The 25,758-nt window shown below is 32.2% G+C and overlaps 1 protein-coding gene across 1 annotated transcript; it reads right to left on the bottom strand.

Moving 5' to 3' along the window:
• Positions 1-5,827: 5,827 nt before the first annotated feature.
• LOC149909041 (juvenile hormone acid O-methyltransferase-like) lies at positions 5,828-21,200 on the bottom strand. Its single transcript, XM_090120643.1, has 5 exons — positions 21,067-21,200; positions 8,871-9,470; positions 8,114-8,285; positions 7,797-7,905; positions 5,828-6,335 (listed from the first exon to the last, which is right to left on the bottom strand). The coding sequence occupies exons 2-5, from the start codon at positions 9,224-9,226 to the stop codon at positions 6,157-6,159; spliced, it is 816 nt and encodes a 271-aa protein (XP_089976769.1). The 5' UTR covers positions 9,227-9,470; positions 21,067-21,200; the 3' UTR covers positions 5,828-6,156.
• Positions 21,201-25,758: the final 4,558 nt, after the last annotated feature.

Genomic DNA, 25,758 nt, shown 5'->3' with positions numbered 1-25,758 from the left:
ATCTCTTATGGATAACCCACAATAACTTTTTTTTGTCATTTACTTTTTACGACAAATAATGGCTAATTTTCGAAGCGATTTTAACCAATACAGCATTAATCCTTAACCAATTAAATACCATGGATACATTGTTCATTTAATATAGATCTATATGGCCCTTTACACCGTATGATTTAAGTGAATATTTTCGAAGATATTACAGATTTAAAAATTGCAGGACGTAGCGTTTGCGGCCGCCCGGCTATGTATTTAAACCCGTGCGATGCCGGAGGCCGGAGCGGGCCGCTATATTTTTATACCTATACAACGTTCACAATTTTTCTGTAGTGTATTTAGTATCAGCATTGCACCCGTGCGAAGCCGGGGCGGGTCGCTAGTATTTTATATTACAGTATCTTAAGGTATCCGGTATCAGCGTTCTGACCATCATTTTTCTCTTTGTCATTGCGTACTAAGACCCCTGTAGAACCGTCATCCTGTTACAAATGACCCGAAATTTTGTGGGTCATTTGTAATTAAAATAAAATATTATAAAATAAATAAAATATTATAGTATCTTCACCGTGTGTGACGCGCTTTATAATATGATAAAACTCCGTATGTAAACAGTTTAATTTAATAAACAGTACATTTAAATCTCTACCTTACCCAAAAGCATCGAGAGGTTGAATCCATAAACGGAGCGTGATGGTCACAGATCACAGAAACTGTATTGGTATTAAATAGCTCATGTCTTCGATGGGCATCCGCAAGTAGCAGTCACAAATGAGTTACCCACGTTACTGACCCTGATCTTCTGTGCGAGCCTGTGGGAATATTGAGCCCTCCCTATGGGAGGATGCAGCAGCAGCATGTAAATTGGGGCACGCGAGGTTCAACGGAATGTGAACAAGCTCTTAACTGGTATGAAGGTCTGTGTCCCTTAAATTCCAGGTACGCTGTAATTACGGCAAATGTTCGACGACGATATGTCTCCGAGCAGTGAGCCAAATAGTCGCTTAAATAAATAACCTTTGATCCGTGCTATTTTTTATTGTTTATCGAAAAAATTCCAACAAACTAATATATTTATGTATGACTTAATTAATAGATACATAATTTAATTGATCCTCTGATACCTTTAATAACAGAATATTACAATTATTGCAATGTAAACGAGTGAGGATAACTATACTTATATGTTTAATTACACGCTTTTTATTAGCTTCACCTGAATGTTTGTTTGTAACCGACTTCTTTGGGCGCAATTTTGAAGCACTTTCAACGGCCAGATTTCGTTCAAACTTTGTAGATTTATTGAGGACCGATGACAATACACTAATTTGATAAAATAAAATAAATAATAGTTTAAAAAAACTAAAAACCTCGCTTTTTATAGAAAACCGAACTAAAAGCGTGTTTTTTAGTTTTTTTTAATTATTATTATTTTACCTACTTATTATCATGGAATTTTGTAAGACTATGCATATTATCGCAATAAAGTATGAACGTGTTTAAAACACTTTCAAATTCAAATTTATATTACTTGTTTATATGCCTGGAGGCCACAACGGAAAAGTATGGCATACACTCCCACCCTCTACTTTTTATCGACTATCGGAAAATACAAGGATTTTTGTGACACGTATCGTTAAAGTTTAGTTATTTGTCCGACACGTACCTACAATTACCACGCATTAAAAACAAACAAAACTTAAAATTAAAATTATTGGGCAGTCTGCTATATGACCATTATTTTTATTTTTGTCATTAGACCCCTGATGATTCGCCATCCTGGTACAAAACACCATTTTCTTGTATTATCACCTTCACTATAGAGGTGTTAGTGTTACGCATGATCCGATTTATTTGTTTTTTCTTATTTGGAGCAAAAAAATTAGAATATTAGTACTACTTAATAAAAGAATTTTGTATAGAATCCTTATGTACAGATTTCTAACCAGCAACTTTCAGAAAGATATACATATATACTACTATATAGGCTAAATTTTGATAAGTCTTTAATTTAATGTTTTGAATTCGACGTGAATATCACGTATCTCGTGCGTTTGTGGTGTGTTATATTTCTGTTCTTAGCATTCAATATTTGTAAATATGTATTAAAAAAATAAAGAATAGAAAAAAATTGATCGAGGGACGCGACGAATTCGTTTTATTGCGAAATTTAAGACGCGGCGCGGGTTTCAATCTTGAGTCCCGAATCACGATATATTTTTTTCAATTCTTTTAAAATTTTCAACTAAATATTGTTTAATAAAAGCTGTTGGTTCACATTAACGACTTGGCCGGGCTTCGATCGAATTGAACTGGAAAATAATCCTGTGTCATCGGCGTGTACCTACATTACACTAATTTTAGTTTTCTTATATTGTTCGGATAGAGATACATAGGTACCTATATGATACCTATATAATATTATGTAGTTAATAATAAAATAATCTGTAACTTGAAATACCTATATCATCAGCACATTGTTCTAATGTGATTCAGTACGGCTACGGACTACGGGAAGAAAAATGCATTGATCATCTATTGTAGATCTATTGTAGTTCTATTCAATAATGAAATGAATTTTTTTGTACATAATTTCATATTATATATACATATTATATATCATATTATATATATTTCGGCGCTGTACAATTGAATACTTGATTTTGCATCTTAAATCACTCAGAGTCAAAGAAAAAAAATACTACTTAAAAGAAGGGATTAATTAATTATTTATGCATTATTAGTTCAATAAAGTATGATTAAAGTATTATTATAATTACAGACATTTTAACTAAATGGGATATTTCCAATAATAATTAATAATTATTGACTGAATAATTGCAGTAGGTAACTTAATATCTCTTAGTGGCTATGAATTTTATTATAATTTACTTACCTAGACAAATCCATCATGAAATTTGAATTTATATTAAAAATATTCAATAAAGTAAAATATTCACATTAAATTATCGCATTTCTGACAATGAACAACAAGGACGTACCCTTTTTTGGATAACGTAGTTTGAATTTTAACGGTGAAAGTCAGGAGATTTTTCTGATATAGATACCTACCTACATACAAGAAAAGTATCAGCTTCAGCCTACAGGATATTTCAGTCTTGCTCTTCATGAGTCGAAAACTCTACACAGTTACGTTAAAATTTCCTACTTTGTTCCTAACATACTCTATTAATATATGATAAAGGCCTACCGTTTATCCCACAATCCATAAGCAGATTGCGGTAAATAAAATCAATGACATGGAACCATATCGCAGTACAAAATATAATACCTACAATGTTAATCAATCCTAGAGTAAACATTATAATAATATATGTCAAGGATTTTCTTGACCTATGACTTCATAAACAAAGAATCAGTATGTACTTTTACGGAAACCTTTTATTCATAAACGAATAGATTTTATCTCAGTTTCAAGATATTTACACAATATATTTCGACCGGGAGATATTGACACAAAATTTCGAGTCATTTGTAACAGGATGGCGGTTCTACAGGGTTCTTAGTACGCAATGACAAAAAGAAAAATGATGGTGTGAACGCTGGTACCGGCGGCTTAGTCGCGTGGGCGTTATTAGTCGAACTCGTCGGAAAATAGCGAAAGTCAAACGATTTGTATATAAATACAAAATTTCAAAGATCTAGGTGTTGGAAATCTTCACTTATATAGATTAATAATAAAGTAATTTTTCAAGTATGACAGCACTTTTTCCCCCTACTAGAAGTATGGCAAATATAATAATGGTCACATTTTATCAAATACTCTCCAAAAATCCAAATGCAATACTGGTACAAAAAGTTTGGTGAAATAAAAATTTTTTGCAGATTTTCGCTATTTTTCCGACGAGTTCGACTAACGCCCACGCGACTAAGCCACCGGTACCAGTGTTCACACCATCATTTTTCTTTTTGTCATTGCGTATTAAGACCCCTGTAGAACCGCCATCCTGTTGCAAATAACTCGAAACTTTGTGTTAATATCTCCCGGTCTAATTGTAGATTATTGTGTGCATTTATCTCATCTCAATATCTTGACTGATGTTAAGGATTGAAGAGCAAAACATAAGTTTTTTTTTCATATTATGTTAAATATTGGTAATCTCCATATTATTGAAATCATACTTTATTTTTTTACAAAATAGCATGCGGGATTTTTTTTTAATTTTCTTATATTAGAAGCAGAAACATGGAAGCCTAGATGTTATTCAGGTACGTATATAATATGTACAACTGTATAATATAATTAATATTTCAGTATACAGTAACATTATTTACTCAAAAACTGTTTTATCTGCAAATAGGTATATATGTATTTTTATGTTATATGTTTAATATATTTTATATTTACTTTTATGGTAGAATATCAGCGCCTGTAGGTTTATATCAGCAATGTTATTGTATTACATTTTCTTGTCCATATATGAATGAAAAATACAACGAAAAGAAACAAGATGGTACCAGAATGATATAGCACAATTGGCGGCCTTATTACTTAGCAGTGATCTCTGCCAGGCAACCATGGGTAGTAAGGTAAAACAAGCGATGTATTATAAAATTTTATTGTTAATTGAGCTCTTACTCGGTGGTTTGGTGGTGCTCGGTCACATAGTCATTGTATTGAATGATATGAATATCTGTGTCGTGGCCATATCGTAGATTTGCTCATTTCACGAAATGATCGATCATTTCGTGAAATGGTCGCATTTCATGATGGGTGAAGGTGATTTTCATATGATTAAAAATTAAACCTATAGTCCGACCTATAGTAGACTTTTTACTGTTACGAAATCGCTATCTATGCGTGTGAAACCGCAGGGCATTGCTAGTGTGACAAATAAGTATGGGATGTATTGCACAGAGGAAGTAGGAATTTCGGTAATATAAAATTAAATTTGAAAAAAAAAAACACAAATATTGTGAAACACTAATAAAGTTTTATAATACATATTAAAAATATGTTAAATTATAGATATAACTATTTAATTTCTCAACAATTTGTAAAAACGTCCAACACTTTCCGACAATAAATTCTAAACATTGTTAATAAACTTAATAGTGAAATAATAACTAATCATAAGTACATAGCTATAGAGGTGGATTTACAATGACACAGCACTTGTTGAAAAATAATACTAGTATTTTATTTTTATTTTAACCAGTATATATTATAGTAACATCAATTTACTCATCACTTACAAACTACTAGTGCGGTGGGTGAAATATCTAATTACCTAAGCATAAAGCGCATCACACACGGTGAAGATACTATAGTATTTTATGTTAAGATTCTCTAATCCATACTAATATTATAAATGCGAAAGTAACTCTGTCTGTCTGTCTGTTACTCAATCACGCCTAAACTACTGAACCAATTTGCATGAAATTTGGTATGGAGATATTTTGATACCCGAGAAAGGACATAGGCTACCTTTTATTGCGAAATATGTACCACGGGCGAAGCCGGGGCGGACCACTAGTATAAAATATAACAGTATCTTAAGGTATTCCTGTTACAAATGACCCGAAATTTTGTGTCAGTGTTTCGGGTCATTTGTAACAGGATGGCGGTTCTATACATTGGTCTTAGGACGCAATGACAAAAAGAAAAATGATGGTCAGAACGCTGATACCAGATACCTTAAGATAATGTAATATTTTATATTAGAGAATCTTAACATAAAATATTATAGTATCTTCACCGTGTGTGATGCGGTTTAGGCAAATGTATCTAAAAACTAAAATTAAATATTAATCGAACTCTTTTTATTTGGTTTCGTTAATTGGAATATAATTTGATACCCTGAATCCCATAAAATCTGTGTTATTAATTTAATTCAACAATTATAATTTTCCGACATTTCGAGGGCCGATATACAATATTTTGAGACTAACTTATGGATTACCTAATATATTTTTTAGAAGGTTCCTTAATCTACCAATCACCCTTAAATCTAACAAATAAATTACATTTCACACAACTACTCTACAATTATAAATAAACATTTAAACATCCCTTATTATAATTAAAACTTTGTAATAAATTACTTAAATGTATCGAATCAATAACCGCAATCGTTGTAATGATCTTCACCTTTCCCGACTAGTATCTATCTAGAAATAAAAATATATCAATTTATTAGCCTACTTTTTCCCGTATGCAATAATGAGATTATAATTTGTCCTAATTGAAATGGAATTTTCGAAGTTGTCGGTAACTTTGTCTATGAGTTGCATATCTCTTACAATACCAACGTAATCTTCCAAAAACTCCTCATGTAATTCTTCAGGTATTTTGAATGGGTTTACGGCTTTAACTGCTTCTGTAAAATAAAATAAGGGTATGCCAATTTAGAATGTTAATAGAATAGATGTAGGTATTGTATTACTTTATTTCATAATTATTATTATAACGACTGTTACTGTTATCGTGTTTGAGGATTAATGGGAAATCATAATTAACGAACTTATAATGTAATGTATTCAATTATATAACAACTAGCTTTCCACCCGCGGCTTCGCTCGCGTTTTCAAAGAAAATCCCGCAATGTTCCCGTTCCCGTGGGATTTCCGCGATAAAAGCTTTCCTTAAAATCATTTCTTAGGGGACGCCTACGTTATGACATATACCTGCATGCCAAATTTCAGCCCGATACGTCCAGTGGTTTGGGCTGTGCGTTGATAGATCACTATATCAGTCACCTTTGAGTTTATATTGTACTAGCTTCCGCCCACTACTTTGTACGTGCATCCCCGTTTTTCCCTGTCCTCACAAGAATTTCGGGAAATCCTTTCTTAGCGGATGCCTACGTCCGAACATCTACCTGCATGCCAAATTTCAGCCCGATACGTCCAGTGGTTTGGGCTGTGCGTTGATAGATCACTATATCAGTCACCTTTGAGTTTTATATATATATTATATAGACTAGCAATGCCCTGCGGTTTCACCCGCATAGATAGCGATATCGTGAGAGTGAAAAGGTCTACTATAGGTCGGACTATAGGTTTAATTTTTAATCACATGAAAATCACCTTTACCCCGTCCCGCACTACGCCCTGCTCATTGTATTGAAATTGATACTTTTAAAAATTCGTTATATCTTTTGAATAGAATATCCAATTTTTTTCTTTTAAAAAGTATTTTTCTAGTATTGAAACAGTCTATAATAAAACATCATTTAATGGGATAAGGATTAATATAATATGTGTATGGATAACATGGTTTGATTACTGTCGGCACTTCTATTTACTTTGAAAACGTAAAAAAGTTGTTGTAGTAACATAACTACTGAAGATGGACATATGGTATCGCGGACTTTCTTGTAGATATGTTGATCGATTCTATACAACATTTTTTTGTTCTATCTTCAATAGATTCCGCAGCGCACGCGATGACAGAAGTTTTATTGAGGTATTTTTTACACCTTGTGTTACATTATTGCATTTTTGGTAAGGATCTCTATTTTTTTTCAAAATGCAATATAGCCAATGTTGCTCAGTGAAGATGCAGCTTTCTAACGGTGAAAGAATTTTTGAAATCGGCCCAGTAGTTTATGCGTGAAAACCATATACATACATACATACATACATACATAATTACAAACTTTTCCTCTTTATAATATTTATTAGTATAGATATATAGATATCAGTTCTAAATATTGTAATATCCTCCGTTAGTTTTGTTTTAGATCATATTTATCTTGTTATTTACCAAGTAAAACTTTTAAAATGATATTTTTTATAACGTTTTCGTTTTTATTAACTTAAGTTAAAAATTAACTTACTTTTCACAGCTTCCAAACTGTTATATATAAACGATTTTGGTTTATATTGAACTTCCACGTTTACAAAACCGATTTTGCACATCATCCGTCTTATTTCTTTTTCAGGATCCTAAAAGAAACATAAATATTAAAACTTTATAAACAAAAAAATTTAAAATAAATCTTAAATTAATTTAAGTACATTACGAGAAGGTATTAGTACTTATATGGTTTTTGTTTTAAATCCAATTTAAAACTGAAGTGGGTTTTAATGTCAATTTTCTTTGAATCTTATTTTGCTCTCAATAGTTTTATTTGAATGGTTATATATTATTTACCTGGCAGTCATGGTACGGTGATACGAATTTATCAACGTCCTTTAGCCAATAACTCCATCTGTTGGTGCGAGCAAGAATTCTGTACACGTCGAACAGCGGCATGTGCCCGAGGAAAATCAATAAACAGTCACCACCATCTTCTAGGAGATTATAAATATTTGTAAATGCAATCCTGAAAACGAAAAGTTCACTATTTAATCATTCCTATCATCCAGAACTATTCGCAGATTTTTCTAAGTCAGGAGGTTTTTCCACATCACAAAAATGCTCTATATTTATACGTTAGTGTGCGTGGCATCAAAATGCCACGTGCCTACTTATTCATTTATTGTACTTCTATTTGAATAATGTTAAACACATTGTCACTGATTTATTGATAAATAGCTTCAAGTAATAAGTAATAAGTATCTATTTGGCACTAAATTGAGTGCGTGTTATTCTCTAAACTCCATGGGAATAATTTAATTGTTAGATATTATTATCTTAACTGTAGTACATAGTATTATATTATTTATGACATCATATTATTTCTCAATACAATTAATAATGGTGTGTAAAAATGTTTCAATTCATTTAGGATGAATACAAATTGTATAATTGTAACGTTGTAAATCTTAATATAAATTTAATTTTAATTTAATCAACAAGATTATGCGTGCAAAAGATAATTTTCAAGATAACGTATGTTAAAAGAAAAACAACGAGTAAATATCAGGTTCCATAGGGGCTAAAAAAGGATATTTAAAATATCACTTACTCTTGTTGTTTTATCCAATGCAGCGTATAAAAGGAAAAAGCGTGGTGGAACTCGCCCCGCATCTGGTCCGGCAAGTCACCCTTAATATCAATCACTGTGAAACTGACGTTATCTGAAGAGTAGTTCCTATTCGCGAACTGTATCATTTTCTCGCTGATGTCACAGCCCACCACCTTCTCGCAGCGCGGCAAGAAGTTCTTCAGCACGCCGGTCGTGACGCTTCCATCCCCGCAGCCGATGTCTATAACACATGCATCCTTCTTCCACTTTATTTTCTGCGCGTACTCCTCAAGACACTCGAAAGCATCCCTCTTTTGAAGGTTGTTGCTTTTCTGATATAACTCTGCATCATTCATGATTAGTCGTGGTGTATAGGATCGGTGGATGTTATAATTTGTTTTTGGATAATTTAAACCGTGGTATGTAGTTTCGGGTGCGCGTGCGTCAGGTTGCCGTACTCGACGCGGTTTCGGCGGGCAGTCTCGTCAGGAGCGCTCTCCGTATGTATTTATATGTTATACCGACGCACGACATCATCGACTATTGTGGCAATGCTGGCCCTAAATAGAGGTCTTATCTGGGTACACTTTTCTGAGACACCTGGAATAAAAGTGTAATGTTTATAATAGGCTTAGCTCGGATAATAAATGATTTATATTTGAGGCAACAAACTTTAGTTGAAGAAAAATTTATCAATGCCAATTCAATCAATTGAAACGTCAAAATAAATGTTTTTAATTTACTTTTTTATTGGCTCTATTATTTGCCTCATTATTTCACATTTTTTTAGTTGTATACACAGTTGTATAATAATTGAAGAATTAAGATTATTTAAAAGTACCCAATAAAATAGTAGTGTTGTTAAATATAATTAGTAAAATTTTTGTAAGGAGTTATATTATTGTTTCAGCAATTTCAAATGTAAAAATTATTACATGTTTTAGATTTTTAAATTTTTCTTATTTTCAAAATAATTATTTTATACATTAGATAAGCGCGATGCCTTAATTACAACAGTTTAAAATGCATGAAGGTCACGAACTTTACAGATGGAAAGTTAGTTTTAAAGCGATAAAATCTTGGTAATACACTTAGGTAATCCATATAATTTTGTATCATATTAATTATTATTTTCACTGTATCAATAGGGAACAAACAAGGTACGTGGACCTTATTTAGACAATTAGGAATAATTATGTAAAATTACAAATTATGTAGCATAAATTGTAAAGTAACGATTTGCACTATTCCGCGAACTCTACGCGTGACTACGGTGACAGTGTAGTCGTAGCACATATCGCTACAATCGACTGCACCTAGCTACAGGTACATCTAGCTACAACTTTACTAATGTGGTTTTAATGATCGCAATTTATTACGTTTCACAAAATTGAGTTCAAAAGTATTTGTTTTTATTAATGGAAATTGCATAAAATAAAGTTTTTTAATGCAATACAATTTACATGAAATATTATGTTTTTTTATAGATCAGAGGTGTGATCTATATGTTTTCGTAAATTTAAATCGAACATACTTTTTTAAAGAGATTTGAGAATATAATATAAAGGGAGAAACGGTGTTAAAACGATAGCATTAGGTGCACCGTTATAAGGTGAACAACATCAAATCTTTTGGTTACGAAATTGGAGTGCATCTAGATTCATGTTTTTATGGGACGTTGAACTTTGCTTTAAGAAAGTAAATGTTCAAGAATTCGTCTCAGCAATCGCAAGATACCTTATCAACAGTTACTTATTGGTAAAGGGCTCTCTCTGATATGGAATATAGGGCAGAATTAATTCATTAAAAGAAGTTGCCAGTATTGTTTTTTAATCGTTCTATGCAGGATTAAAATTCATATTTACATTATATCTGCGCGACTGATACTGAACACGTTTGGTGTTTGAAGATTAATGGGAAATCATAATTAATTATTATCAGACTGTAGCAATTTCTTTAAATTATTTCATATTATACATAACATACTCGTATAAGACTCGTATTAAAGCGTATTAATATAAACAAATCTTTTAACCGAACTATACCTATGTGTTAAGATTTTTGTATGACATATTCAGATTAAATTCAAATGATCGGAATAGCATTGTGTGATGATGAATGTTAGCTTTCGAACCTACTATAATAAGTCTATTCATTCCATAGTGATCTAATCTGTCTTATTACGCATTTAAAAAATAACATAACATGTTGTTTTCTTGCATGTTAAATGTAGTGACGTATTGATTTTGCATAGTACCACAGATAACTTAATAGTTAACTGTACGTAAATATATCTATAACTATAATACAAATATTGTGTAAATTATACACATCTACAGCAAAAATAATAAACGCGAAAATTTTAAGATTAATGTTTTTGTTGCCATTTTAACAAACGAGGGCTGATCGGAATAAGATGAAATTTATCACAGAAGTAGATTATTATGTGGGCAAGCACATAGGTCTTAACTTAACTCTAGTGGTCTTTAACGGGAAACCTATAGAGTGCAGTCGTGGGTTACAGCTAGTATGACAAAATATTACATAATTTTTCACAATTCTTCCTGTTTATTGTGAGGATGTTTCTTACGACATATCCGCAAATAGAGAATTATCTATGTTCGGATCGATAGCAGTTTCGTACGCGTGAATGTTCTATTGTACTTTTATACAAATCATTGTCCTTCATCTTGTCTATTTTTATTGAAGTACATTGTAACAAAGGAAATAGTAAGTATTTATGAGCATTATGTACGTTATTCTTTTTCAGATTGTGCATATAAATTTTTTGATAATACTTTTGTTATAATCTCTTTAGCATTATATCTTTCAGTTTATTGTGTATGAAAATTAATGGAAATTTTTCAGATAAATGAATCGTAACTAGGTACCTTTTTATCTACACATGTAGATCTATAACAATCTCAGCCTATCCTTTTGTACATTTCTAAAATAGATATCATATATCCTATCTGTTGGATATATCTCAAGATTTTTTTAAGGAACAGAAACTCATATTCAGTTTATATTTTATACCAAACGCTTAAAAACTGAATTTATGAGAGTACATTTTATATCATGACCTTAGTTAAGTTAAATTTGTGTGCCTACATCTCATATGCATTTCAATGCGTATGCCAGCGTATGCAGTGACTGTGTTTTGTAAACTTTGTCATTAGAATATTTATCTTATGACTGAAGGTTTAGTTCTTAATTCGCATGTTCCTAAGTTTGCAATTATTTGGTAGTTTTTTGGCTATCGTTTTGCGTCCCATTCGAATTCATTTCTAACGTTTCGAGCATACGGTAGATATTGCTTTGTAGAAACAAATGCATTTAGTATTATTTTGATCGTTGATGTAAGGATGTAAGTGTGCTGTTCCATTTGGGCATATTAAGCTTTATCATTTTGAGTTAAGGGACGTAATCATTTGGCAATGATTAATGAAATTGTCATGCAACTCAAGTCTTTGTGTACTGGACCGGGCTCACTCGATATTCTTTGACCGTTCACGAAAAAGTGCATTGCCCCAGGCTTATGTTAGCGTTTTTATCGCCTTTATTTGCGTCGCCGGAATCTACTCAGCTGGGTTAGGAATCTTGACCTAGTGTAATAAAATTTGTGTTGAAAACAAGACTGGCTCACATTAGACGACGAAGGATAACGGACTCTCGCATTGTTCTGACGCTGAATGGGTTGAGAGATCGGAGCTTTAATTATTGTCGTTAGTCATTTATGATAATAAGAAGTAAATCAGTTTAAAGGGGTGTTTATTTTAATAATTATTTTCTGAGTTAGATTTTTTATTTTATTAAGTTAAATTTAAAGATTTTAGTAAAGCATATTGTATAATGCAAATTGATTAATTCATATTTATTCTTAGTTCTTTTTTAATAAGTAACAATTAAATAAAAAAATTTATAGCAATAGGTATCCTATATACATTTTATTTTAGGAATTGGCTACTTCAAAATTAAACTTAAAAAGTATATTTAAAATGTTATAAATATATCAGTAAAACGTATAAGACAAGCACATTTTGGCACTGTGCACGCCGTAATCTAAACTTGAAATTCAAGGACGATCTTTAAGACCGGCAAAAAATTCAAGTTGGTGCATCATTTGCTATACTGCAAGTGCACTGTACATCCGACTGCGATTGAAACAGTGTTGATCGTTGAGCATAAATAGTGGTTATAAAAATATAGTCTTAACATTAATTATAAGAAGGTATCTATTTCCTGAAATTTTTATAAACGTGAAAGTTTGTGCGGGTGGATGGATTTCATCCTTTGATACAAAATGGGTGGATTGGACGAGTTATGCAATGATTTATAAATTATCACAAATAGCCTCTAATTTATTAACGTATTAAATAATCACGACATCATTTCTATTTTTCATAATCGGCTGAATTTTCAGAAGCTGTTAGGTATTCGCAGTTAAATCGACACGCTTTTTGTTGGAGCGTAATTATCCACATAAAGTATCAAATCCTCACGGCTGTTCTATATTCGCTGTACATTGCAGTTCCCCGCAATGTCACCCCACGTGGGTTCAAACGCCCAGGGTTAACTTGTAGAAAGGACTTGCTTTGGGGAAATTTTACACCACATGCTTTCCATACGATTTTTATGCGTAAATTAATTTTGGGATAAATTCATCATTTGCAATAATGATGGGAAAAAGTTGCCCTGCTTGAAGGTAACAAATACGTATTTTCGCGTTAAGATTCTGCTTAGGTTATTCCATATCTAGTATGTTCAGTTTCATTTATATATTTAAAGATATAAAAAAAATAATAATAAAAGATGCATGATTTACCAAAACACATAAAAAGATGTTGCATAGCAATCGTTATTTGGTTACTATTCTAATCTGTTTTATGTTGATGTCATGCGAGGTCACGTCTAATTTAGGGTTAAATTTAAACTATAATACATCGAAAGCTATGATCGAAAGTTAAACTATTTTTGGTTATATGCTCAATTGTAATAAATGAGAAAACCGTCTAGTTTATAGGTTTGTTTAGGTAAACACTAAACACTAACGAAAAATATTATCTTAAACAATATTCAACACGTAACACTACATGACTCTCCGTGGTTTTTCAAATTACATTTCCAAAAATTAAATATTCGATGTTGTAGGAAAAATTGAAATGAAGCTAATAAAGTAAATGCTGTTTGGAAGACTTCTGAGATTGTCATTTTTTTCCAGAAATATACGGAACCAACACGATAAAGTGCGTAACTATCATCTAGTATTACAACGATGATGAAACCGTGAAGTGAAAGTTAGAAAAAATTCAATGAACCGGCCCACAAGACCTATGGTAGAGCCATATCACTGTATAATTACATTACACATTTAAATGGAGAAATGGAGAAAGTTGCCGACCTTGCCTTTACTTTATATTACTAAGCATTTCGTAATCATGATAAGAACTTATGGGATTCTTTGTAAAGGCATTTTGGATAAGGATTGCTTATTAAATTATTCATTTCAATAATGTATCTTATGGTTAATTGAAGATTAACATAATTGCATATAGATACATGTCCTTTAGATAACTAATTCCAGAGCTAGTTATATCTCAGCACTTATGATATAAGTTTCTGTTATGATACAAGAGACTCAACAATCTTTCACTTAAATTATTGCAAAAAATTGTACTTTCGTCCTCTCCCAACCAGTTAGTGAGTGCGTTGCCCCTAGGACATTACTACCAAAATTTTACTTGCATATGCGCTCCTTGTCACTCTTATGTACGTGGTTAAGGAGAGAAAGAATAGCCAAATGAAATAAATTGTTTAGGCATCGTTGGCTAAAATTGGTCTCTTACTAATAACGCAACGTCTCAGACCTTAAGGCAGGTTATGTATTAGTCATCACATAGATGGTTATCAATGATCTAATAAAAAAATCGGTGCATGAATATTGAATATATTATATTAATGGGGTCTTTATAGAATTATAATTAGGAATTTAATTCAAATATAAATGTGATTTGTATGTACAATTATATATTATAATATTTTTCTTATAAGAATTATATATTTCGTCTCTATATATAGCAATATTCGTAATTATTATATTAATGGGTTCTATGTTTTTTTTTATAACTGTTGCATTTTTAATGCAGGCCTGCCATCTTTGGAAAATGAAAAACATTAAAGTATGCCCCAACTTCAGTATGGGGATAAGGTTCAGTGTTGCTGGTACATTGTTATTGATACGGTACCCTAAGGTTGAACCAGATGGCGCTGAACTAAATTTAAACACAACCTTTTTATATTTATCTTTATGTATGTAATCCTCATATGCTAATGCGGTGTTGATATTTTCTTAATAGCAGTTGTGATAAAATAAATATTATTCGAGCATGTCTTGTATGTAAAAAAAACAAATAGGCACGATAATTTTGATAGTTGAATAGTAGGTGCAAGTGTATTTTTTTAATTGTTTTGATTTTTTTTGATTTTTTAATTGATAGGTTGTAGAAATATTTATAATCTCTTGTTTTTTTTTGAGTTTTTTGGTAACTACATAGAGATAAAAATGTTTTAAAGATGTTCCACAATCCTTTTGTAATTGACAAACATTCTACACCTATGTGCAAAACTCTACCTTTTGTGAATTTCATCAGAAACGTATAGGTATTAACAATTCTAGCCATCTACATCTGTGTCGAATTAAAATAAGAGACTTGTACAAGCATCAGGGAAAAGGAACGAAAAAGATCATAAAAAGTTTAAATGAAAAAAAGAAGTTTCGAAATTAATATTCGGTTACGACAACATTCAAAGCTCCCATTCCTATTCGCTCGAAATGTTATTTACTTACACACACAAACGTTATATCAAAAGAATAAGTATACAAAAAGCGTTCGTAAGAATAAGCAGGACGGAGCACGGATCTTATTTTTCTCGTGGACCTTTTCAGTCGCTCTTGGGAGGGAATGGGAGGCAGGAGTGGGGGCCCCCACCACCCACTGCAATAATACTGCGTCACTATTTTGCGCCATTACCTACACTCGCTTCCTATTCTATAAGAAGCATCTCTAGGACTCGACAATGTTCGCATCCTAGATTAAAAAATGTTATATTTCTTAGGTACGAACTTGTAGAGGAAGGAAGTTATGTTTAATGAATCTGCTGTCACAAGAATTTTTAGGAATTTATAATTAAAATTTTTATATTACTCATGGTTTACTAAATTCGGTCCTCGTCTACACTGCTATTTGATCACTAGAGCGTTTAGTAGAGCATTAGGTAATCTTTAAAAATTAGTTACCTTTTTATATTTACTCTATAATTATAAGCAATAAGTTTATTTGATTCCTGTACAATAATTTGCACACCAAAACAACGAAATGTAAATGATAATCGATATTGATGGTTTAATTTGAACACTCGATTGTATGCGGCATCAGTAATTATGGCCTCAAATCACTCATTATTACATGCGCAAGCCTGTGCGATTAATTTTCAAGGGAATTTGTGTGGAATGCGTTTAACATCGAAATTCGGAATAAGGCACTCGTAAAACGATTAATGTCGTGTGTGATTTGATATTGATACTTGTAATATGTGGTAGGGTAGTTTGATTGTGATTTCTTGCAGGTCGTTTAATGTTGATGCTCCTTATAGTCACGTTTTTAATAACCAAGTTTTATTTATAATCCGTTTAAGTACGTCTGGAATTTGTGTGATAGGTACAGTATAATAATCATCAATAACTCGCTACTTGTTTTGAATGCGCAAATGAAAGCTATTAGCTTGTTAAAAAATCTGGAATCGACCCAATAGTTTTTGAGCTATAAACAACCAATCGTAACTTTAGGCATTCATTTATGGCAATTCTGTTGAAATAAGTTTTGAAAGTGACTTAATTGGTAACAACATTAATAAAATGCAATTATAAAGGTACCTACAATATTTGCATAGCAATATTGAAAACGACGGACGTATAAAACCTCTAACTAGAAGCAAACAATGTTAAGCTTTAATAAAACTCCATGAATAGTTATACATAAGCAGACTGAAATGCAACTATCTGCTCTGAGGACGCCTAAACATACCGCTGCAGATATAGGCTTGGAGACAGTATTTACCACTCGACGAGTTCCAAACAATTGGCCAAGTTTGTGTTTATTACATTACGCGTTGTTAAAGCGTGTTCCCAGCGAGTCGAGTGCGGAGCGCAATGGATGGGTTACAGGGTGTAAAGCACAGTGGTAGTTGGCGAGAGGTTTTCAGTGTGCAGAGGTGGGTGTGAGGCGACGGTCCTTTGATTCTGGCGAGATTAAAACGTGCGGCAGACGGTGGCGCCTCTATCGATTGTTGTTGTAATTACAACGCTATCCTCGCCCAGTCGCAAATGAAATTGTTCCGGACAGAGCCTGCTATGGATGCCTGTGTGTTATTGCAGATGCAAGCCAACGATTGCACATCTATTATGAAGCTATATGAGACGTATTGAATTGTTGCTTTGATTGCAAAGATGAAGTATAGATATTGCAAATTGGAATGTTTAAACATTATTTTTAATTTGTAGAGTTCTGATAATGACAATTTTTTCTAGTAATTAAAGTGTGTAACTATGTACTTATATTTCTTTTTAATTACATACTAGTTAGACTACTTACTTATAAATTATAAGGTACATAATATAATAACAACACGTAGTAAATTAAATTATACTTTTTACTTGCTATACTATCGTTCTATCAATCCGTTTGATAATAATGATATATTCAAAAAGGTAGTATAAGATGTAACATGATAAGAACTGTAACACATATCTGCCTTACATAATGTCACGACTGCGCAGTCGAAATAAAAGAGCCGCAAATAGACATTCGAATAGCAAGTGCGAATGGGAACGGAGAAAGCAATCCAATAAAACATTCGTAGAGCCGAACGTAGATACGTCTACGTGACGTAGCCGCCTCCTGGCGACGCATGCGTACAACAATCGCACAGAACAAACGTACAGTTCCAATTTCAATTGTAGAAAAAATAACCAATTCGAAATGGAGAAGGCTTCGCGGCGACCAATGGGAGCGCTTACAGTCGTCATGCCGACTGTGTAGGCGGAGCGAATGATATCTAGCATTGGAATGTGCGTTGTATTTGTTTTGCTCGATCCGAAGGCTTTATTGCTCAGTGTTTGAGCCTCTTTCCCTTTGAGGAAGGTTGTGGCGGAAAGCCCGATACGGTTTTGGGATGAGACATTTCACATTATGTACCGTAGTTCTGTGCCGTTTGAATGTATTTGTTTCTACTACCTACCTATTTATTAGTATGTACATTATTTAAAAGCAGTAATGTCCCACTTTACATCAATTGTAATAATTAACTAAATTCATATGAGCGCACGTCATTACGTGAATCAGTATGCATAAACAGGTAAGAAGATGAATGTAGTATAAAGAAGGTTGACAAAGAGCGCCGGAAGCACAAAGGTATCTCACAATTAGCTCTCGATACCAATAAAGAGTGTCTCTTTTCATTTATATATAACAGTAAGTATTGATTTTTCGATAGGGAAAAAACGAAGGCAACGATCTATGCAGATCTGGAGTGCTCTCGGCACATCAGATGGCACCGGCGGGGCAGCCTCCGCAGACAATCGAACGGGGAGACCCCCCCTGGAGGTCGGAGAACCGCCACAGATTATTGCCAACACCACAGATATATAATGCCAAGAATTGCTTTTCAGATCATGTTTGCTACATAGAATTGCTCTTACTTTCATAGAGTTCACAGATATGTTTGGATTTTTCATGAATGTTTTTGTATTGTATCAAGCATTTATACAGCAGGTAACCGTGTATGTTATTAAAAGTAATTGAATAGTTTTGAAATTGAAGTTAAAAGTAAATTTTTGGACAAGGGAGTAGTTGATTATTATTTTGAGAGCCATACTTAATCTGCTAGAACTCTACTTAAAAGGAGTTCTTTGGATATTATGTTAGGGATACAGTTCGACTGTAAATTGTAATACTGTTGCATTATTTTTATCTGATGAAGGATTTTAAAATTATCTGTCAGGATAATTTTAGTTTTAACGAAGAGAAGTACAATAAGTTTAAGCGTATTAAGAAAAGTTAATTAAACATTAAACAAACATGCTGTGATCGTTAATCCAATGAACTCTAAGTTAGTTAAAATTGTATTTATAACTAATGCAATTAGCATTCCATCAATATAGAACAAAGGAAATATCTATAAAAATCATCTGACTTGGAGAGAATAATACATTAAATGTAAAAGCAAACAATCACCGTTAGATCGTATCAAGGCACATAAGTAGAATTTCTGTGATACGACTTATCTTTGGCGATATCGACCCGGCGGCGGCGACTTCCCATTCTCGAAGTAAAACACGGTAGGAAGGAAACCGCGGGATAAACCGCCCCCCTCCGCCCACCACCCCGCCCGATCTTTACGTTTCAGGAATAAATATTTCAGAGCGTGTGCTTCGGAAGTTAAAGTTATGTATCGCCTACACTAGCGGTAACAATCCGAGAATGAGAAACGCTGCTTCTTTTATGTAACTTGCTTTCTTAACGTTGACGTATGCTCGTGTATTTTACAGTCTTCGTTCTCGTCGCCGCTCGCTGCCTTATGAACTTATTCTCTTCGTTATATGTTTTATTCACGTTACAATAAGTGTTGGGAAAATTGAGGTTAATGACTTTCATAAAAACTTTTTACTCGTAAAAAATAATTATTTTGCAGAAATGGTCAACTTTTAGGTACCTTTAGTACAATAATTGTTGCTTATAAAAAATTCGATCTCATTCTATGAATCCACTATTAGATGATGAAAAATTATGGAAAATATATATCTACTTAAGCCATATAGTTATAAATCGCTTATAAAGTAAACAATAACAACACAAATAACAAATTAGATACATAGTAAGTTTTGCACGTGCTCAGCATACACGGTACAAGTGAACGTATTATTTTTACGATTTGCGTCTCGAATATGAACTCTATAAACTTTTCTTTTCAAACATAATTCGCAATCCATTTAACCTTGCTAAGAGTTAGAAACATTCATGAAATGCACAAGTATTGGCTAACTAACGAAACGTGATCAAAGTTTTCCTTTACTCCATACCTGCTGTCGACTCATTTCGATTCACGTGTTATTACATAATCAAATGTTACGTAAGCCATTCTTAGATTTGCTCGAAACCTAGGTCAGTATTGGCAGCGGTACACGTGACGTCCTAGCTCTTGCTGACCCAATTATTTAGAACTAATGCGCTAATATGGCTCACTAATTGATAACAACTTGTTGAATGTTTTATAATTATGTTAATAGCTTTTATAATTCAAGAATGTTTAGGTATAGTATGGAATGGTAATACAGGAATTCTACCGGCATCGATGTAACAAGGTGTACTTTTGCTCGGCAGTTATGAAATAGTCCTTGATATAAAAGGTAATACTGGCTGTTTATTGTTATATTATCATAATAAGTTATGGTTAAATTGTAATTGAAAATAAATAATATTATGCGTTTCGCTTATAGCTCAATTTACAATAACAAAGGTCGAACTTTTAAATCATAATATTTAAATACATTGATTATGAAACTTGCGAAGACTCAGTAAACTATAACAAATTGAAATATACATATATAAATAAATATAGAATTGGATAATTTAAATAGATAAGCGATTATATTTACTAATGTTCATATCTGTTTACAAAAAAAAATTAATTCATTTCGGTAAACAAGATATAGTACAGGAGTTTAATGTACTTCCCGTATGTGTGATCATTTTTTATCACTGTCAACGCTTAGGTCACAGCCCAATTAGATAAAACATAAAAAAATAGTAAATAGTACAATTTTTTATGATCATTAATATGAAACTAATATTAAACAAATAAATTAAGAAAGTGTAGCTAAATATTATACGTGAAGATTCACTTTGATGTTAATAAAATAAACATAACATTTTTTATTTAATATGTACATTTGTATAAGCAGAATAAAATATTCAAGATTCAAAATATTATCCTTAAAGACAGTAAATCCAAATAATTTTAAACATAACTCTATTAAAAATAATAAACATTATAATCGTTATCAAAAAAAAGAATATTAAAACGCTTCCTTAGTTTTATCATATAAACCTAAAGTATTACAAGAACTTATAACACTCACATGAATAGTCCAACATAAACTTCTGTCTACAAATGAGGGTAATACGAAATCCCAGTGCACTGGCACACCGATTCGCAGGATAGAAGAAAATGACACGCAGCCAATCGCGATAGTAGCGTATATAGCAATACTGGAGGCTTGTTATACACTATATACCTATAGTAATTATTACGTATACACCATAACCGATTCAACCCGCGATATCTAGTATTTACGTAGGTGTAGTAAAATTATAGCGACACACTATATTGCGCAGGCGCATGCGTAACAAAAATACGATTCGATTCCATAAAATCAGTTATATGTAAACATTATTGTGCAGTTATGCGGTGTATTTGCTTTTGAATTTCTGATAATATTATATTCATTTTTAATGTTGTATAATTTTTATTCAGCAATCAACTCTATGACATATTGAGAACTCTATTGCTGATCGAATACGTATGTAATTGCACCTAAATGAATACTCTTCCTATGAAAAAGATTTCATTTCGTTGTAAGTATCTCTTATTTCATAAATAACTTTATATAGAAATCATTTAATAATAAAGAAATTTAAAAGAAAGAAAGAAAGAAAGAAAGAAAGATCATTTATTTGACTCCACAATAATAATTAATAACAAACACAATTGACACTGAATACAATACTTAATTCAAATTAAAACAACACAAAATAAATTAAAAATATAATTATTATTATTTAAATATAATTATTATTGATTTAAATAAATTCATTTGCCAAATTTTATGTAGAGCTTACTTAATGTCCACCTCTCTTGTTTCAAACGAATATAATAATATAACACAATTATATTATGATAGGGTATAAATATTAGGACCAGATTATATTTTGTTCAATTTCAATTAAATTCACTAATTAGGTACAATAATAAATCAAACGGAAATAATAATATTATTTATATGAACAGTACATCCACTTAATTCCATAGCAACTATTATAATATAATGTCGGTCAACACTCAACAGTAGCAGGAGGCGATACACAGAACAAAGTTCTCAGCCAACATACAAGTTGTAATCAACCGCTATAATAGTTGCAAATGAAATATAACATTGGCTTTAAATGGCTCTTAAACGGATAATTACCGGAAAAATATCAATGATTAAGCTATTGCATGACCTAATACGAACTTACTATTCTAGGAATAGTTTGTAATTTACATTACAAGTCGTTGTTTTGCGTCTTATTTTCTCATAAGCACATGGGATTTCCAAAGACGATGTTGGGATTAGTATTGCTGATTAGCTAACATTGTATTGGTATAGGCAATGGATATAGGTACATAATTATTCAGAAAATGAAGAAACAACAAATATTTTTTGTACTTATTTTGTACATATTTACGTCAAACAATGATACAGAAAATTCTAATCATTTTATGATTATTAAAATAACAAAAAAAAAAAAAACATTTTTCCACGACTTTATCGCTACAATTACCTACTCTAATATTCTAGTCTAAATTCAATTTTTTTATGCAAGAGTAATCCCTGAAATCATTTCAGCTTTGGAATATAATAAAGATATTTTATAACTAGGGATGTAGTATATTAATTGTATGATAATTAATAATAATTAATAATACACATTATAGAAGCTCCATCACAAGATTTTATAATTAAACAATGTTTCATATTTTAATTAAATCATAAAAATATTATCAAAATTCCAATTTTTTTTAATTTATTTAGCAAAAATTTAAATTGTTATCTACATTTACGTATCATATATAGTTACTAGTGGTCCGCCCCGGCTTCGCCCGTGGTACCTACATGTTTAAACTATCCTATCTCTCAAGTTGGATCGAACTGTACATGGGGTGCGAATTTTATTATAATCGGTTAAGTGGTTTAGGAGTCCACTGAGGACAAACATTGTGACACGAGATTTATATATATTAAGATTATATGACAAAAAAGTTTTATCTAACTATGACGAAACATAGAAAATATATTGCTCAAACAAAGAAGAATTTGTTTTATAACGCGCAGTTAGTAACGGCAGCTTCATTATTTATGCTAATTTGAAAAAAACTACACTTTCAATACTGCTGACTGGTGTTTTGTACGCGTTTGCATATATGGGGTACATCTGTGATAAATTATGCGAACGCCTATAACATGAGATCATTGAGTGTAGAGCCACAGACTAGACAACATGTAGACAGTTGTAGAATATTAGAAATTGTAACATCCAATTGTAAATTCATATTACATACATGATTGAAATTTTAAACCTTTTAAACATTAAAATTTTATTAGTTTGGAAGTGTTTGGAAATGTACATAATGTAGGTGTACTAAATCAGAAGCGCTTAGTAAGAAATTAAGTTTTTTTGGTGTGAACGGTTGGAAATAAATGTTATGGCATTCAACATTTAAATATAAAAATTTAACTTTTGTATTACCATAACAGAACACTGGTTTGAATGACTAGTTTTATAACAGTAAGAATAAACGTATTACAAGTTTATTATGTAAACTCTATAGAAAAAAATGGTACTGTAGAGACAGGGATGGACGTAATATTACTCTTTATTTTCTTTCTTAACTATTATTTTACAGAAACATTCAGGTAGGTACTTTTAGTAGTTTGGTTTTCTACCAATAGTGAAAATATAATGTGAGCTTTTTATAAGTCTCTATACGTGTTTACTCTGTAATGCGCGTTAATGCGCAATGCCACTTAGCATATTGTTAAATATTTTTTATTAAATACCCATTTCACATGTTTATTAGATTTTTTATAACATTCTGTTTTATTAATTTTATATGAATTTAATTTAAAACAAATTGTACATGTATCTAACTACCTAATAGTTGTAAAGCACTCATCAAGATAGAGCACTATGTGTATTATAGTTTTTTTTTTATATTGATATCAAAGTAAGAGATGCTATTTTCTTAAGTATTTGCGTATATTTCGATTAATAATAGACATAGGTAAAAATAGTAAAAAAAACCGCTTTTATATAACTAAAGAAATAACTGTATTTTCACTGACATACGCTAATATTATAAAGAGGAAAACTTTGTTTGTTTGATTGTAATGAATAGGCTCATAAACTATAAACTACTGGACCGATTTTGATGAAATTTGGCACAGATAATCTTTAGACCCTGAGAAAGAACATAGGCTACCTTTTATTGCGAAATATGTACCAAGGGCGAAGCCAGGGTGGACCGCTAGTCTTTGAAGTATGTATTATCTAGATAGATTTATAACTAATTTTTCCATTCATGTTTGTAAAGAATTATATAAGTAATTATGCCTACATTATTTTCCTTCTCCCTCACTATAATCATCATTAGAATTCTTTAGTACAGAGGACAGCCTGTGAACTACAATAATTATTTTTAATTATCATTACCGCCTCCATTGTTTCGTTGTTAGTGTTGGTGATTATACAAGGTGGACCAAAAGAAGTCATCCGATGTTGTTTGGCTCTCATTTTTTTTCTAAATGAAAAACTTCGATTCTGTTTTTTGATTATGTTTATTTGAACCTTTAAAATTTTATTGGTTAAGTCGAGAAGATGATATCGGCCAAATGGGCGCCGTCACAATTGATTGCCATACGGGCTCGTTTTATGGCATTTCTCATCACTTCAGCGAGAACTTCGGGCGACAAATTCTCGCACTCGTGTCTAATGTTGTCCTTGAGGGCTTTCAAGGTCTCAGCCTTGTTAAAGTAAACACGGGACTTCAAAAAAACCCCACAAAAACGTCTGGAACGGTTAAATCGGGCGATCTTTCGGGCCAGTGCAAATCGCTAAAACGAGAGATGAGGCGACCCGGGAAAGCCGCCCTCAGAATATCGGTTGTGGCTCGCGCAGTGTGTGCCGTTGCTCCGTCCTGTTGGAACCACATATTCTCCAGTCCTAATTCGTCCAATTGCGGCAGAAAAAAACTCAGTCAACATGGCCCTATAGCGTGCACCGTGCCCGTAGCATGTTTCCGGCGATAGCTCGACATCCTCGGCAACAGCGGCGATATTCTCGGGAGAACGGGCGCTCCGGGGCCGGCCACTCTTGGCAACGTCTCGTGTGGTCCCATACTCTTCAAGGTTGGTGGCCAAACGGCGCAGTGTTTGCACAGTCAGTGTCGGACGGCCGGGGAATCGGCGACGAATTGTTACGCAAAAAAGTTGACACGATTATTCCGCGTTATTGGGTACTGTATCGCTCCATGGCTTGTTCACTTGTATTCTACATCTGTCCAGTACACAAATGTCAAAACAGATTTGACATTGGCGGCCATTTGCAAAAATGAGAGCATCTTCCAATAGGGTGATTTCTTTTGGCCCACCTTGTATATTAGAGATTTCATGGAGATTTCCTATAGTGAAAGCTTTTTGGTGAACTGAAATTTTCAGTTTAAATGACAGCAATAATTATGATTTGGAAATATTAATACTATTTTGCTGCAAGTTTTGATAATTAAGTAATTAAATATAAAAACTAATGCGGCTCTATCCTGTTATTTTCTATTTTATTAAAAACCAATAATATTGATAAGGATACCGACTATGATACAATTAATAAAAATGTTAATATAAAAACAAAATATAATCTGCAAAAATTAAGGTTATTTCTAGTTACCTACTGATCTCTGATACATGCTCATTTGAAGGTCAGTTTTATGCAAATTTTCTATAAGGATAAAAAATATA

This window comes from Colias eurytheme, chromosome 4, assembly GCF_061535395.1.
Source record: "Colias eurytheme isolate Ceu_HAF_F1 chromosome 4, ilColEury1 Martin Lab GWU primary, whole genome shotgun sequence".
NCBI classification, from domain to species: domain Eukaryota; kingdom Metazoa; phylum Arthropoda; class Insecta; order Lepidoptera; family Pieridae; genus Colias; species Colias eurytheme.
The sequence above is the reverse complement of the archived record's forward strand: the minus strand, read 5'-3'. Positions and strand labels throughout refer to the sequence as shown.

Excerpts from the sequence above, each read along its gene's own strand:
- LOC149909041 (XM_090120643.1), bottom strand. The coding sequence starts at position 9,226 with ATGAATGATGCAGAGTTATATCAGAAAAGCAACAACCTTCAAAAGAGG. Across the intron at positions 8,286-8,870 it reads CATTGGATAAAACAACAAGA|GATTGCATTTACAAATATTT; the intron begins GTAAGTGATATT and ends TTTCGTTTTCAG. Across the intron at positions 6,336-7,796 it reads CAGTTTGGAAGCTGTGAAAA|AAGCAGTTAAAGCCGTAAAC; the intron begins GTAAGTTAATTT and ends TTTATTTTACAG.